Source organism: Nansenia antarctica (assembly GCF_963989245.1).
Source record: "Nansenia antarctica genome assembly, chromosome: 15".
In the NCBI taxonomy this organism is placed as follows: Eukaryota; Metazoa; Chordata; class Actinopteri; order Argentiniformes; family Microstomatidae; genus Nansenia; species Nansenia antarctica.
The window spans coordinates 5,868,057-5,882,401 of NC_137685.1; the positions used below are offsets into that span (position 1 = coordinate 5,868,057).

The following is a 14,345-nucleotide window of genomic DNA, read 5'->3' on the forward strand; positions in this document are numbered from 1 at the left end:
GGGGAACCTGGAACACACCTCTGATATAGGGTTTACACTTCGGAATAGCTCGCTGTGACACTGATGAAAGCGACCCCACGTGACTTCCTTTGTATTTAATCAATTTGATTGGTTGTGATCATTGCCAGGAGGGGGGACGTCCGACGCACGGTAACAGAACTGGCCAATGGCCAACCTGCATTACTGGTTCCCTTGCTGCAAATATGTCCAAATTGTATTACGCTTTTATACACAAAAAGGAGCTTTCACATTCAAGAAAATCGATAACTCTGCCTTGAAAGGAGGTAGCTAACTTACATCCTTCTTGTTTACAAGTGTGAGTATGATTGTTAGAGCATATTGTTTTGGTTAGAACATATTTATTGCTATGGAAATGGGAAGCTAAAGCTAACTGTTAGCCTAAACTGACTCAGACAGATGGTGTCAAGGAGCTAGCTAGCGACGCTAAATTGCCTAAAAACAAGCAGGTTAATTATATATTTTTTACCCCACTAGATCTCATTAAATGGCTATATAATAACGCAGCGTGGAAAGCAAATTGTGTGCTTCCTAACCCAAACCATGAACGACAGACCTAACCCTAACCCTAGCACAGTCACTATGCTAGCTGGCTAGCCGCTGAAGATGTACTGTTGCACTGCAAAAAGTCAGCTCTCAAAAACAAGAAAAAAAAGCAATAAAATGGGGGAAATATTGCTTACAATAAGCTATATTATCTGCCAACAGAACAGGAAGATTTCACTTGCCAAGATGTTCTTAAAACAAGTCAAATATATCTTAAAATATCTGATGTCAGACAAAAAAACAAGCATATTGCCTTTCATCTTACTTAGATTAACTTTTTGCAGTGTGTAAACTGCACAGACAGACCGAGGTTCGTTGGCCCACACCACCTCACCAGTTCTTATTGGTGATTTATCTATGATGCTGCCATGGGGAACAAGACAGTCCACAGTCCCCCTGTTTTCACGTGGTGTACGTTTACTAACATGTCTTTCTGTCTCCAGGGTGCTTTTAGGTTACTAGATGCAGCAGAGCAGTAAGCTACTCGGCCGATAAGCCGCCTTCATTCCAGAAGTTCCAGTGACTGAGGTATGGTGGGAGAGTCGATGGAAGGAGAGGGTGCATAGGGGTGGGAAAAGATGTCTTACAGTAACAGAGAACTGGTGATGTTCTTTATAAGCTATAAACTGTCCCAGAGGAACCCAGGTTTTCAATTGAGGGAACTGGAAGGTGCCAGTGATGAGACTGAGGGAGATGAGGCAACAAATGCATCATCCATTGTAAATGGGTCTGTGGTGAACAACAGCAGGAACGGAGGAGACAGAGGCAGTTTGGCTCTTCTGTCTGGGTCATCTGCCCAGAGGGGAGGTAGTATGGAGGCAGTGAAAGCAGCGTTACGGGACTCGGCTGACGAGTTTGAGCTGCGCTACACCCGTGCCTTCGAAGACCTCTCCTCCCAGTTCCACATCACCCCCGCCACCGCCTACCACAGCTTCGAGAGTGTGATGAACGAAGTGTTCCGGGACGGGGTCAACTGGGGTCGTGTGGTGGGCCTGTTCGCCTTCGGAGGCGCCCTGTGTCTGGAGTGTGTCGAGAAGGATATGAGCTACTTGGTGGCACGCATCGCTGACTGGATGACCGCTTACTTAGACAACCACATCCAGCCTTGGATCCAGAGCCAAGGAGGATGGGTGAGTAGTAGGGGGCAGGGTCGTTTCTCTCTATATTAGCCACCTCTGTTGTTATGATAATTAATGATATTCGGATTTGGGGATTCTGTCCTCTGTGCTGACGACACTCGGTCACTGTGTGTGTGTGTGTGTGTGTGTCCATTGCTACACTCACTTTAAGTGTATATATATTGTTTATATATATTTAATGGAATACCATTAGGACACATGGGTGGGAAACAAACAAAAGTACACTCTATTAATATCTCTCTCTCTCTCTCTCTCTCTCTCTCTCTCTCTCTCTCTCTCTCTCTCTGTCATTTCCATGAAAGGACCATTTTGTGGAGATCTTTGGTAGGGACGTAGCCGCAGAGGTTCGACGGTCCGAGGAGAGCCTGAGAAGATGGCTGCTAGTCGGGGTGGTGCTGCTTACAGGGGTGCTGGTCTGCTCTCTCATCACAGGGAAACACAAGTGAAGAAATCTGCAATCGCGCTAGTAGTTTATCCACAATACATATACAACACTAAATCAACAACAATATAACTTAATAGTTTGTTTACATAAGCCTGGTCTGCTTGTGCACTGACACTGACAAAACCCCAATTGATAGCCCTGGCTAAGGCATCCGTATGTAGCTTGGTGAGCTGTTTACTACTCGCCACCCGTCCTGTTGCGCTAACATTTAAAAAAAATATTTTATGACATTATTTTCTTACGATTTATTATTGTTAATATTATTTTGTTTCAGTATTGTTTTTATTTAAATTATTTTTGGAAATATGCATGTTGCAGGCAAGACTGGAATTGCTTTACTGCGAAGAGGGAATGGGAGAAATAGCACAGCTTGTGTGATGAGACTGTTTGTGTTGAAGGTTTGTTTGTTAAACATACCCAAGGACCAAGTAACAGTCATTATTTCCAAATGACACATTTGACCAATTGCATTCAGAAATGATAAAATATTACATTTGTATTGTGTTTGCTCCATGATGATGTTAACCCAAACATCTGTTTTCCCTGGCAATTTCTGTAATGTTTTGTTCAGGCATGCACAAAATAATTAAACATCATATTTATGTTTTAACTGTATTTTTAAAATTGTGTTATTTGATCATTTGATTTCATTGTGATTTCTCTGCCAAGGCAGTAGTACATATGTTACGATACATGTGGGAAAACTAGGGTTAGGGTTAGGTGCTAGGGTGCTACGGTTAGGGTTAGGGTTAGGGTTAGACATGCCAGCATGTACCAAGTCACCCTAGCACCTATCCCTAACCCTAGTTTTCCCACATGTACCGTAACACATAAGGGAAAGTCATGAATTCAGGTTTACTCATGCTGCATTCTCATATATTGCCATTAGGGGGCGCATGTTCTCAATATAAACACTTTGTGGAGTGATGATTTTCAACCTCAACTCTCAATGCAAGATACCTGGAATACCTATCCTGTTTCCAAGAAAAAGTATCTGATTTAGTGCCAGTATCATATTTTCTGCTTGAGCGCTCCATGGTGGTAGAGTGTCCAGTAAAATGATCTATTTGATTTAGAATGAAGATCATGTCATCTTTGAACTAATAGAACATGTTGATCAATCCATTTTAAATCACATTTTAATCTTCAGACAGATAGTGTATGTGTTCCAGTTCCAGAGAGTCCAACTCAACCACACTGTGTAAGACTTATTTTTGTCCCTCACTTTGCATTTCACTTTGCATTTCTCTATAAAGCATAGACTCATAGAAAATAAGTATTTCACCCCCTGCTGATTTGGTGAGTTTATCCCCTTACAAATAAATTAACAGTCTTTAAAAAAATATATAAGGTTCATTTTAACAGTGAGAGGCAGAATACCAATACATTATTATAAATTCAACTAAATTATATTCTAATATTTCAAATATTTTGAGATACTGGATTTTTTATTTTCATGAGCCGTAAGCTGTAATCATCAACATTAAAACAAAAAAGGCTTGAAATATTTCACTTCATGTGTAATGAAGTCTAGAATATATGAAAGTTTCGCTTTTTGAATTCAATTACGGAAAATAATGAACTTTTCCATGATATTCAAATGTTTTGAGATGCACCTGTATGTATGTACAGTATGTATAGATATATCATATCATATACATATATAAACATAGGCATGAGATTACTACTCAAGGAATAAAACTGAAAGTGTGAATGGGAAAGGCGTAAGAAAGATAGGAGAGAAGGAGAGAAGGGTATAAGCCGTGGCACCAACGGATGGCCTATTGAGCAGGCTGATAGAGCCTGTGGTTGCTAATCTCTCCCTGTCATTTGTTGCCATTTCCCCAAAGCTTCGCTGGCTAGCTACAGCATAGAAAACCAGTTAAGGAAAGTGCAGAAGAATAAAATAAAAGACACTCAGTCTTAGAGAATCTAACCTTTCTCACCCTTTGCCTTCCTTATTTGTCATATCATTTCACATCCCCTCTGCTTCTGGCTCTTTTGAAAGATCGTTTTGAAAATAGTTCAATCATTTAACTTGTGCTTAATGAGAGGCAGAATGTGGGGAGGGATTGAGATAGTTATGGGAAATTTAGATGGCAGAAAAGCCCTTTTTTGATCTTGTTCAGTGATTTCACAGTAGGACTGCAGATGACTCTGTGATCAGAGAGCACTGGTAGTCATATTGAATAGTCATAGTATAGTCATAGTGAATATTATCATATCATTCTATCACGTTTATATTATCATTACATCATTATCTGTATTCGATGAATTGGTCTGCTCAGGCAAGTGCATCTGGCAACCTGTGCAGTCGTCCTGAATCAGTAACTGTAAGGGAGTGTGTGTGTGTGTGTGTGTGTGTGTGTGTGTGTGTGTGTGTGTGAGTGTGTGTGAGTGTGTGTGTGTGTGTGTGTGAGTGTGTGTGTGTGTGTGTGTGTGTGTGTGTGTGTGTGTGTGTGTGGGTGTGGGTGTGGGTGTGTGTGTGTGTGTGTGTGAGAGTGTCTCTCTGGCAGCAGGTGGGTTGTTTGAGTCTGTTGCTAAGATGATAAGTTATCAGTAGTCTGACAGGCACTGTACTGACCTGGCCCAGCCCCACTCCCCACCATTGAGAGAGAGAATAAATGACACAGAGAGTTAATATTATTGAATTTGTGACGTTAGAATTATAAGGTTCTTCTATCTCCATTTTTGGTCAAAATTGAGTTTTTTACATAATCTGATCCATTAGGTGTTTATTAATGCCTGTGTGGTGTTATTTTTAAAATGTTGACATTTTTTAGTTAGTAATTAATAAAATACAAAGGTGCCATCTCACAAAACATAATGGAATGTGAAAACGTTGACTCTCTAATATCTCTGAACTACCAGAAACGGAGATAGAACCTTATCATTCTAAACGGAGATAGAACCTTATCATTCTAAACTCACGAATTGCTAGAAACATTTTAGTTTTTCATTAATCACCACCTTTTGTGGCATTGTTCCAAGGGCTAAATAATTTGAGCTCATAATCTGCTCAGTGTCTTTCACTGTTATACAGTATCTATCTACACTTGTCTCTGCATTGATTATTGGAGTGACAACAATGGCAAATGGAAAAATATCAAGTGCTGTCATTGCACCGTGCTGTCTTATGCAAAGTCATGTCATTCCTGACTAACAAAGCTTAGACATGTTAGCAAATGACCTTTGCATTCATGTATCACCATATCATACAGAGAGGAAATTGGAAATGGTGTTATGCGTTAAAAACTCAATGAGCATACAGGCATTTTATGCTGAACATTGACAGATAGACATAGACATAGATCGTTGTTAACCTAGGTGAGATCAATCTAAATTTAGAACTTGGCACAAGTGCCTGAAGTTGAGTTGAATGTGTTTGTCACTTTCACTCTAATGGAAAATGGATTTGCATGCCCGGTTCTCCCAATACAGTACTGTCAGAGTATCTACCTCTACACAGCCTTTACAAAGGCACTATTATGCCTCAGTGAGTGAGTACAATGCCACTATGGTGGAGCACTCACCGCAGTACCAGAAAGAGTGCTGAGAATTAAAATACCATTTTACACAACAAGGTTAATGACTCAAACCCAGATATTGGTAAAGGAAACGATAGATTGACAATTGTATTGTAAGCTTTCTTTGTTTTTGAACGAAATACATACATGTTTATTGTTTATGTGGAGCTTGTTTAGAAAATATAGGAATGTAGCAAATACAAAACATACTGTAGTACTTATCCAAGTAAAAATAACATATATTTTCACATTTGAACACCCTTTCATTACCTTGCTCTACCAAAATTACAAACATTTGATAAAAGGCTATGACAGCTGTAGTCTAGACAATTTGATATGTATTTACAAAATACAGATACAAGCATTCCTTATGTCACCCAGACAAATTATTATTACAGTCGGACGTTCCTAACTTTCCTAAGTCCTTCATATATCTACAAAATATGGATTTTCACAAAATACAGTCAAAAGAAGAAAAAGAAAATCCAATCCATAAAAGTGTATTTTTTGATCTTTGTAAAAATGTCCCTATTATGTCCAGCGCTTATAGACAAGATCAACTTCATAAACTGTGTCCCTATGTGCTACTGCCTCTGTATGAGCGTGCGTGACTGCATATGTAACAGGTGTGACGTTGCCTCAAACAGTATTGCTTTTTTGTACTCCGAGCTCATATGAGTCTCAAACCTGTGTCCTCTGTATTGCCGACACATGTGACTGTCACCAAAATACCCCATGTTATGTTGTAACCAGCTACGCCACCGAAAAGCTAGAAATGTGATGATGTGGATGGAGGTACTTCACCTTAAGGAGTTAACCATATCAACCTGGTTATACATATATATCGTGAAGTTAGAATTATAAGGTTCTATCTCCATTTTTGTCAAAATTGAGTTTTTTTACATAATCTGATCCATTAGGTGTTTATTAATGCCTGTGTGGTGTTATTTATAAAATGTTGACATTTTTGAGTTAGTAATTAATAAAATACAAAGGTTCCATCTCACAAAGCATAATGGAATGTAAAAACTTTGACGCTCAATATCTCTGAACTACCCTAAACGGAGATAGAACCTTATAATTCTAACGTCACGATATGGTAAAGCATGGGTGTGTCCAATCTGTGTTTCATACCAGTGCAGGCACCATGCCAGTGTTGGGGTGGTGGGTGTAAGGCATGGTGGCAGAGTGGTGCAGAGCAGAGTGTGGGGTCATCAGGTGAGGGGTGTGGGTATAAGAGAGGAGAGACCCCCCTGGGCCCAAAGAGTACGGACCACCATGCTCATCGAGGGGTGCACCCTGGGACAAGTCCAGGTACGGTTCTAACATGGAGCTCTTCTTGCCCTTCTTGTTCTTGTTGGACACTTTGCGGTTCCGAGTTTGGATACCGTCCTTCTTCATAGTGAGAGGGCGGTTGACCTGTGAAAAGAGATGAGTGGCTGCTTCACTTCAGATAAGTTGGTACAGTACAGGGGAAAAAGTGCAATAGAAATGTGCAATAACTCTATTCTAAGTGCCTATTTATACGTTTATATATTTTTACAGTATTATTACAGTATTATAACGCCACTGACCTCATGTCTTTTAGCTTGCTTTTATAGTTGTTTTTATTTTCTTAAGATTGTTGTCTTTATTTGCACTTATGACACCACGGGCCTCATTGTCTCTTAGCTTGTTTTATAGCGTTTTCGCTTTTTAATTTGTCTAGTGTGTAATATTTGTCGTTTTCTGTTTTTGCACCTTCAGAAGAACCACTACAATTTCATTGTATAGGCAACTGTACAAGGACAATAAAGTCTATTCTATTCTATTCTATTCTATTCTATTCTATTCTATTCTACATACCCTTGTTCCTTCCTCCCTCCTCCCTGATGCAAAACTACAGGTTGAGGTAGAGTTTTACAGGTGTATCTAAAAGCCTATTCTGAAAATAAGTCAGTGGAGTCAGTGGGATCTTATGGCTAGAGGATTCAATCGCATTTCAGCAGCAGAGGTGGTGAACTGGTTATGGTTATTGCTGAAATCTATTCCAGAACAAGTCAGTAATATCATGTCAAGTCAGTATCAGGTTGATTCATTGACTCACATTGTGCAGCTTGTAGTAGAGTCCACAGGCGTTGCACACCGGCTCCCCGCTGGCGTTGCGTCTCCACAGTGTCGTGGTGCTGGTGTGACAGTTGGCACATTGTGTGCCTGCCCGCTTGCTGACAATCTGAAACAGAGAAAAGAAGATGATTCTGTGGAGAATGAAATTCATGTTGACTCGTTGATTAAAATAAAACAAAAAAAAACACAATACCATAATTAATTATTCATAATTATACAAATAGTAGAATAATAGTATTCTTATTTATTTAATTTAAGTGTATTTTCTTACCTTCCGTTTTATCGTGGTGGGTTGAACCCTAACTTGAGATTACATGTGTCCTTGACAAATTAATTAATCTTTCACAAATTCGCTACCCATCTGCCCACACCACAATATGTTATCCTGTCCTGAAATAATCATACCAGTCTTTTCTTTGGCCGGATCAGAGGTCGGTTCTGGCCGTTCATCTTGTGGTACAGTCCACAGGCGTTACACAGGTAGTGGCCCGTCCCATCCCGACGCCATAGAGGGGTGGCTGTGGCTCCGCAGTTTACACACTCTCTGGCCTCTGCAACAATCACAAATACACACTATATCAGACCTTTTTTCAGACAATTCGTGAGCTTAGAATTATAAGGTTCTATCTCCGTTTAGGGCAGTTCAGAGATATTGAGCATCAAAGTTTTTACATTCCATTATGTTTTGTGAGATGGAACCTTTGTAATTTATGAATTACTAACTCAAAAATTTCTTGAACCTAATGGATCAGATTATGTAAAAAACTAAATTTTTGACAAAAATGGAGATAGAACCTTATAATTCTAACGTCACAAATTAATTGATACCTGAAACATGTCCACACAGCTCTACATAGCAACATGTAAAATACTTGAATTCGATCATTACAGTGCATTAACTGACCTTAAACGAGGTGAGAGGGTGTGGAGGACATTATGCTCACCTGGTGGTGACATCCTCATTTTGTTACGGAGTTTAGGGGAGTACGAGGAGGGGTTCATCCACGCCCCGGGGGAGGAGTAGAGGGCCGCTGCGTTGTAGTCCTGTGCAGAGGTCATGTATGAACTGTAGGGGCCCAGCATGTGTGGATGGGAGTGGGGAGAATGTGTGTACACACCCCCAGCGGCTGAGGTGAGATTCAGGAAACTGCCTCCACCTCCTCCTCCGCCCATAGGACTCAATCGCTCGGCCTTTAAGGCCTCCTGAAGCCTGGGACTTTCCTTTCCATCCCTGCCTGGGGAAGAGTAACCATCTCGGGAGGTAAACGAGGGCGTGGCGTTGGAGGCGTACAGAGAGGCTGGGGTGTGTGGGTGCAGAGGAGTCTTAGTGAAAGGGTTGTTTGTCCAGGTTGAGGATGATGTGTTGTAAGGAGCGCTCAGAGAGTGGCTGCCAGGCCCGTCCAGCCATTGGAGGTTGCCCAGGAGAGAGGGGGAGGAGGTGTACACCTGACGAACTGTATGAGATGGGTCACAATTAGAGTGGTAAAAGACAGTTATGAAGGGTCAACAGCAATCAAAAAGGCACTGCAGTAGGTTTTTAGAAAGATGGATGCATGAATGGAGGGATGGATGGATGGGTAGAAGGATAGTTACAGCGCCTATAGAAAGTCATCATACCCCCTTCACTTTGTCCATATTTTGTTGTGTTCTGGATTCGATTTAAAATGGATTAAATAAAATGTTTTGGTCATCAATCCACACACAATGACCCATAATGACAAAGTGAAAACACGTTTTTTAGACATTTCTGCAAATGTATTACAATTTAAACAGAAAATACCTCATGTGCAATAAGTATTCATACCCTTTGCTATGACACTCTTAAAATGAGCTAAAAAGCAGAAATGTCAACAAATCACTCAATAAGTTGAATTGAGTCCATCTTAATGCAAGGATAATAGTGCATGTCATTTTAGAATGAATATCTTTGTTTTTATAGGGTCTCTGTGATTTGCATTGGAATCAATTACACACTGTGTAGATTAGGATGTCTCTACCAACTCAGCAAATTGTATAATTTTCTCTTGATCTTGGCAAACTCCTCAGTCCCTGCCAGTGACAAATATACCCATAACTATTCTTCACACAAGAGATGGTGCAGTAAGTGCATTGCAAGTGCTCAATTTTTCTTTCCACTTTTTTTGCTGTATCGTTTGAATTCATTGTTGCAAACACAATTATGGATATGAGATTATTTTTCCATTAAGGGATTCTTTTTGGCCACTTGGTTATAGACCAATTTTGTAGAGTGCCTGAGATGATCCACCTTTTCAACTTTGTACATTTGTGTGAGTCTCCCCAGGCCTCAGGGTCACGTTCCTGAGCAGTTTTGTTTCTCTCCATTTGCTCAGTTTATAATGACAACCTGATCCACACAGTGTGTAATTGATTCCTATGCAAATCAGAGACCCTATAAAAAAGATATTGATTCCAAAATTACATTAACTATTATCCTTGCATTAAGATGGACTCAGTTCAACTTATTGAGTGATTTGTTGATGACATGTTTGTGTCATTGCAAAGGGTATGAATACTTACGCATATGAGGTATTTCTGTGTTTCAATTATAATACATTTGCAGACATTTCTAAAAACGTATTTTCACTTTGTCATTATGGGGTAGCCTAGAAGCCTACTGTGTGTGGATTGATGACATTTTTAAATGTATTTAATTAATCTAAAATGTAGTCTATAACGCAACAAAATATGGAAAAAGTGAAGGGGTATGATGACTTTCTATAGCCACTGTAGACGGATGGATAGAGGGACGAGGTACAGACCAGAACTGTGTCTGTAGGCAGACGAGGCTCTGCTGTGGCTGGGGGTGGAGAAGTAGGAGGGCAGGCTGGTGAAGTCAGTGTCGGGGTTGGAGAAGAAGGGTTCCCCCTCCTCTCCTGGAGGTAACAGACCGGCCTCTGAGGAGAAGCTGGCTAGCGGATCAGAGCTAATCAGAGACGGAGACACCCAGTGTGACTGCTCTGAAGAATCATCCATTCTGAGACGACAAAACAGGATTTGGAGAAATCGGTCATTCGAAGGGAGTCATATACATGCCATTTAGCTGAGGCCTTTATCCAAAGCGACTTACATTGCAGTGAGTGCATACATTTCAGCATATATAGTCCCAGCGGGAATCGAACCCGCAACCTAAGCGTTGTTAGCGCCATGCTCTACCAACTGAGCCACAGAGGACCACATCATATGAATGTCATATGAAGTGTATCTTAGTGGGTGCCTTCTTTAATAAAATCCCAAATTACTACACACAAAAAAAATCGAATGTGTTTTTTTATTCTTTTTTGTATAAACTAGGGAAACAACAGCAGGACCAGCATCTCAGTAAAACAATGTGATTTACAGCAAAAGGAATTATTGTAGTTCTGTATTTGTGTGGTTGCTATTTTATGGAAACCCATGTAACTTCAAGATATCAGGGTCGTCACTCAACAGAAGATCTCTTCAAACTTCCTTTTCAACAATCCTCATTTGACTGTGGCTGAAAGTAAAGTCTAAAAATAAACAGGCCTATATACAGTGACCAAAACGTTTGCACACTACAAACCAGTGACCTTAAGGAACTTCTATTTAAAAAAAAAAAATATGTAAAGAGAATTTGCGAGAAGAGAAGTGTCACTCTATTATTGTCAGTTGAAAGTTTGTTCTTTTAAGGAACTAGTCAACCAAATTGTATTTAATTAATTAATTTGAGTACTGAGCATACTCAACACTTGATAAGTTAGGACTTATCAGATGTGTGGCGATGTGATAACACTGGATAGGTAATCATTAGCGTTACATAAAGGTGTACAATCAAGGTGTAGTAAAAGATAAGTTGATTACATCCAGTTCACTTGATGGCATGTTTTGATGTAGATGAACTAATACATTGATCATGCTCTGTAAATAAGAGAAGTAGTCTCTACTACTCTGTGCTCTGTATGAACAGTAGGCCTGATTAGAAGAGACGATGTTGATCTTGCACCATATCTTTATTCACTTTTGATAAGACAAACGAGAGGAGGCTGTTAAGGCCTGATAGAATCAGATAGACCACATTATTATCATCCTGAATATAGCAGCACCAGTGATAGTGAACGTAACTCAACCCTAATCTCATCTGATTAATAGAAATCTATTGTCACAAATTTACAGCTGAGTTCAAGCCACCCGACAATGGAAAACAAATCAAGTGGCATATTAAATTGGGACCAGCATGATTTTCAATTTCACTTACAATAAAGTCACATACAAATATTTAATAGTTTTCTGATTAATTCATTTCATAGTTTCTGGCAGCACTGTTTGCTCAGAAATAGCAGACTTGCCTATAGTTTTTCCAATAAATTCAGTGATACATCCATGTCTAGAATCTATCATCTCTATTATGTCCCAGCAAATCCAACAACAGAAGTTGAGGTACAAAAACGTCCCTTGACACTCCAGCAGATAGACAAGTCGTGAGCTTAGAATGATAAGGTTCTATCTCCGTTTAGAATGATAAGGTTCTATCTCTGTTTAGGGTAGTTCAGAGATATTGAGCGTCAAAGTTTTTACATTCCATTATGATTTGTGAGATGGAACCTTTGTATTTTATGAATGACTAACTAGAAAATGTCAACATTTTAAAAATAACACCACACAGGCATTAATAAACACCTAATGGATCAGATTATGTACAAAACTCAATTTTGACAAACATGGAGATAGAACCTTATAATTCTAACGTCACAAAGTATGTACAGTAGCACTGTAATGAGACAGACAAGGTGCACCTACCTGAAGTTCTAGTGAGGAAGGTACAGTATGTCAAAGGTGAGGAGGATAAGGCCTCTATGGTACCCGGCCAGGTAAAACAGTGGAAAACACTCAAGGTTCTTGTGTCTGTATGCGTGTGGGCCAATCTCCAGATTAATAAATTAGGTCTAGTCGCCCTCAAGCAACTGACTGAGGTTAGGGTTAGGACGTGGGAGGGGTTAGGGAGAACTTTTTTGAAAGACACACCTCCTGTTCCTGCCATACGAAGATATATATAATTTGTGCATTGGGGTAGATCTACTGTCATAGGCAGTTGTAACTTACTAGAGTTTCGGCATCAACATTTTACACAAAGACTCCTTACACTTTATCATTGACGGGGGGGTCAGCTGTATTCCTAAACCAGGGATGAAGGGTGAAGTTGTGATCGGATGCAAGAGTAACCTCCAAAGAGAAAGTTGTTCCACTTTATTCCATTGTCCTCTGTACTCTTCTTGCTGTGGTTGCGTACTTATATAATGATAACACACACAGCCAGTCTCATGTCTCTCTAACACATAAGAAAGAAACAAAACTGAAATCAGAGGAGCTAAGAGTCTTCCTCTGAAGGGAGAGCGAAGCAGGCCTGGTAAATGACAAATACTGTATGCGACTGGTCTTGCATTGTTTCATTTGGCCCAATGTACCACAGTGGAAATAACTGTTCCACACTGTTGTGTTATCCTCTGGGACAGTTGAATCTGTGTTTCCCCAAATAAAATCAATAAAAATCAATCAACGTCTTTCTCGTCTTGACTAATATCTCAGGATTTTACAGCTAATACTGGACCTTTCTTTACATATAGAATCTTGTTGCTGTATCTTGCTCCTAAAATTACAGTACATCTTAATTCAGCTACTTTACAGCGGGCACTCTTTCTGTCTGTTGATGAATATACATACAACACTGATAATACCAAACCCACATGGAAAAAACGTGCGATAGGTATTTAAACAAAGCAAATAAGACATGCAAAGACTACATTTCTCTGTGGTCCAGCGCAGCTTAGAATGGACGACACTCATGCAAATCGGGATAGGTGCTGCAATCATGGAGAGAGATATGGTCTGGACATGGGCATGCTTCAGACAGGGCTCACGCTGTCACAGTCATTTGGTAGTCAAAGTGTCCCCCCACTTTCCTCCTACTTTGTTCATTATACAGTTTTCAGGGAAATTAGGAGAGAGTTGAGTTAGGGAGAAGTGAACCTGTTCATTGCATGAGAGACCAGTTTAATGGAGCTCACTACCCTGGACTAATTGAGTAGGAAACAAGACAGCAAAGAAACAACACGGAAACAAAAACATTTTGACCCTATTGTATTCTAGTGTATACTAAATGCCACAATAGACACATTTTGTGTATACCAACCTGAGCATCTTGACCTATTTCCCTAATTTGAACAGTGAAGAGCAAGAGCCTAACTGTTGGTGAAAGCATACCGTGTAAGTCAGACAGACCGTGTGAGCTTGATGGCTCACTCAAAAGAATAACAAGAGAAATAATGTCGTCTGTGTAGACAGAGACAGGGAGGGAGAGAGAGAGAGAGAGACAGAGGGAGAGGCAGAGGGAGGGAGAGAAAGACAGAGAGGGAGAGAGAGAGCAAGGAGGGGAGGGATGATGAGGGCTCGTTCTGGGTTTGTGTTAGGAGAGCGTCGGCGAGGGATGTGGCTGGTGACTCTGTCAGCGAGCTGCTCGGCTCTGATAAGAGGTTATCAAGATGAAAGGAGAAGGCTAGGAATGACAGGCCCAGCACTGCCTCAGAGGGA

At 40.3% G+C, this 14,345-nt stretch overlaps 2 protein-coding genes across 3 annotated transcripts; one reads left to right on the top strand and one right to left on the bottom strand.

Annotated features, from left to right (window-relative positions):
• Positions 1–168: 168 nt before the first annotated feature.
• Positions 169–2,703, top strand: LOC308171010 (bcl-2-like protein 1). 2 transcript variants are annotated; one of them, XM_080545873.1, is made up of 3 exons: positions 169–284; positions 1,008–1,694; positions 2,006–2,703. In XM_080545873.1, the coding sequence occupies exons 2-3, from the start codon at positions 1,143–1,145 to the stop codon at positions 2,147–2,149; spliced, it is 696 nt and encodes a 231-aa protein (XP_080401999.1). In that variant the 5' UTR covers positions 169–284; positions 1,008–1,142; the 3' UTR covers positions 2,150–2,703. The 2 variants fall into 2 exon arrangements, with proteins under 2 accessions (XP_080401999.1, XP_080401998.1); XM_080545872.1 differs by having other exon boundaries at positions 243–316.
• A 4,100-nt stretch (positions 2,704–6,803) lies between these two features.
• On the bottom strand, positions 6,804–12,667 carry gata1a (GATA binding protein 1a; the record flags this gene model as incomplete). The annotated part of the gene is made up of 6 exons (XM_080545871.1): positions 12,558–12,667; positions 10,562–10,776; positions 8,726–9,235; positions 8,187–8,332; positions 7,762–7,887; positions 6,804–7,094 (listed from the first exon to the last, which is right to left on the bottom strand). The coding sequence occupies exons 2-6, from the start codon at positions 10,773–10,775 to the stop codon at positions 6,804–6,806; spliced, it is 1,287 nt and encodes a 428-aa protein (XP_080401997.1). The 5' UTR covers position 10,776; positions 12,558–12,667.
• Positions 12,668–14,345: the final 1,678 nt, after the last annotated feature.

Bases quoted from the DNA above. Each gene is read 5' to 3' on its own strand.
- LOC308171010 (XM_080545873.1), top strand. From the start codon at position 1,143: ATGTCTTACAGTAACAGAGAACTGGTGATGTTCTTTATAAGCTATAAA. The intron at 1,695-2,005 runs GTGAGTAGTAGG...TTTCCATGAAAG, and splicing joins TCCAGAGCCAAGGAGGATGG to GACCATTTTGTGGAGATCTT.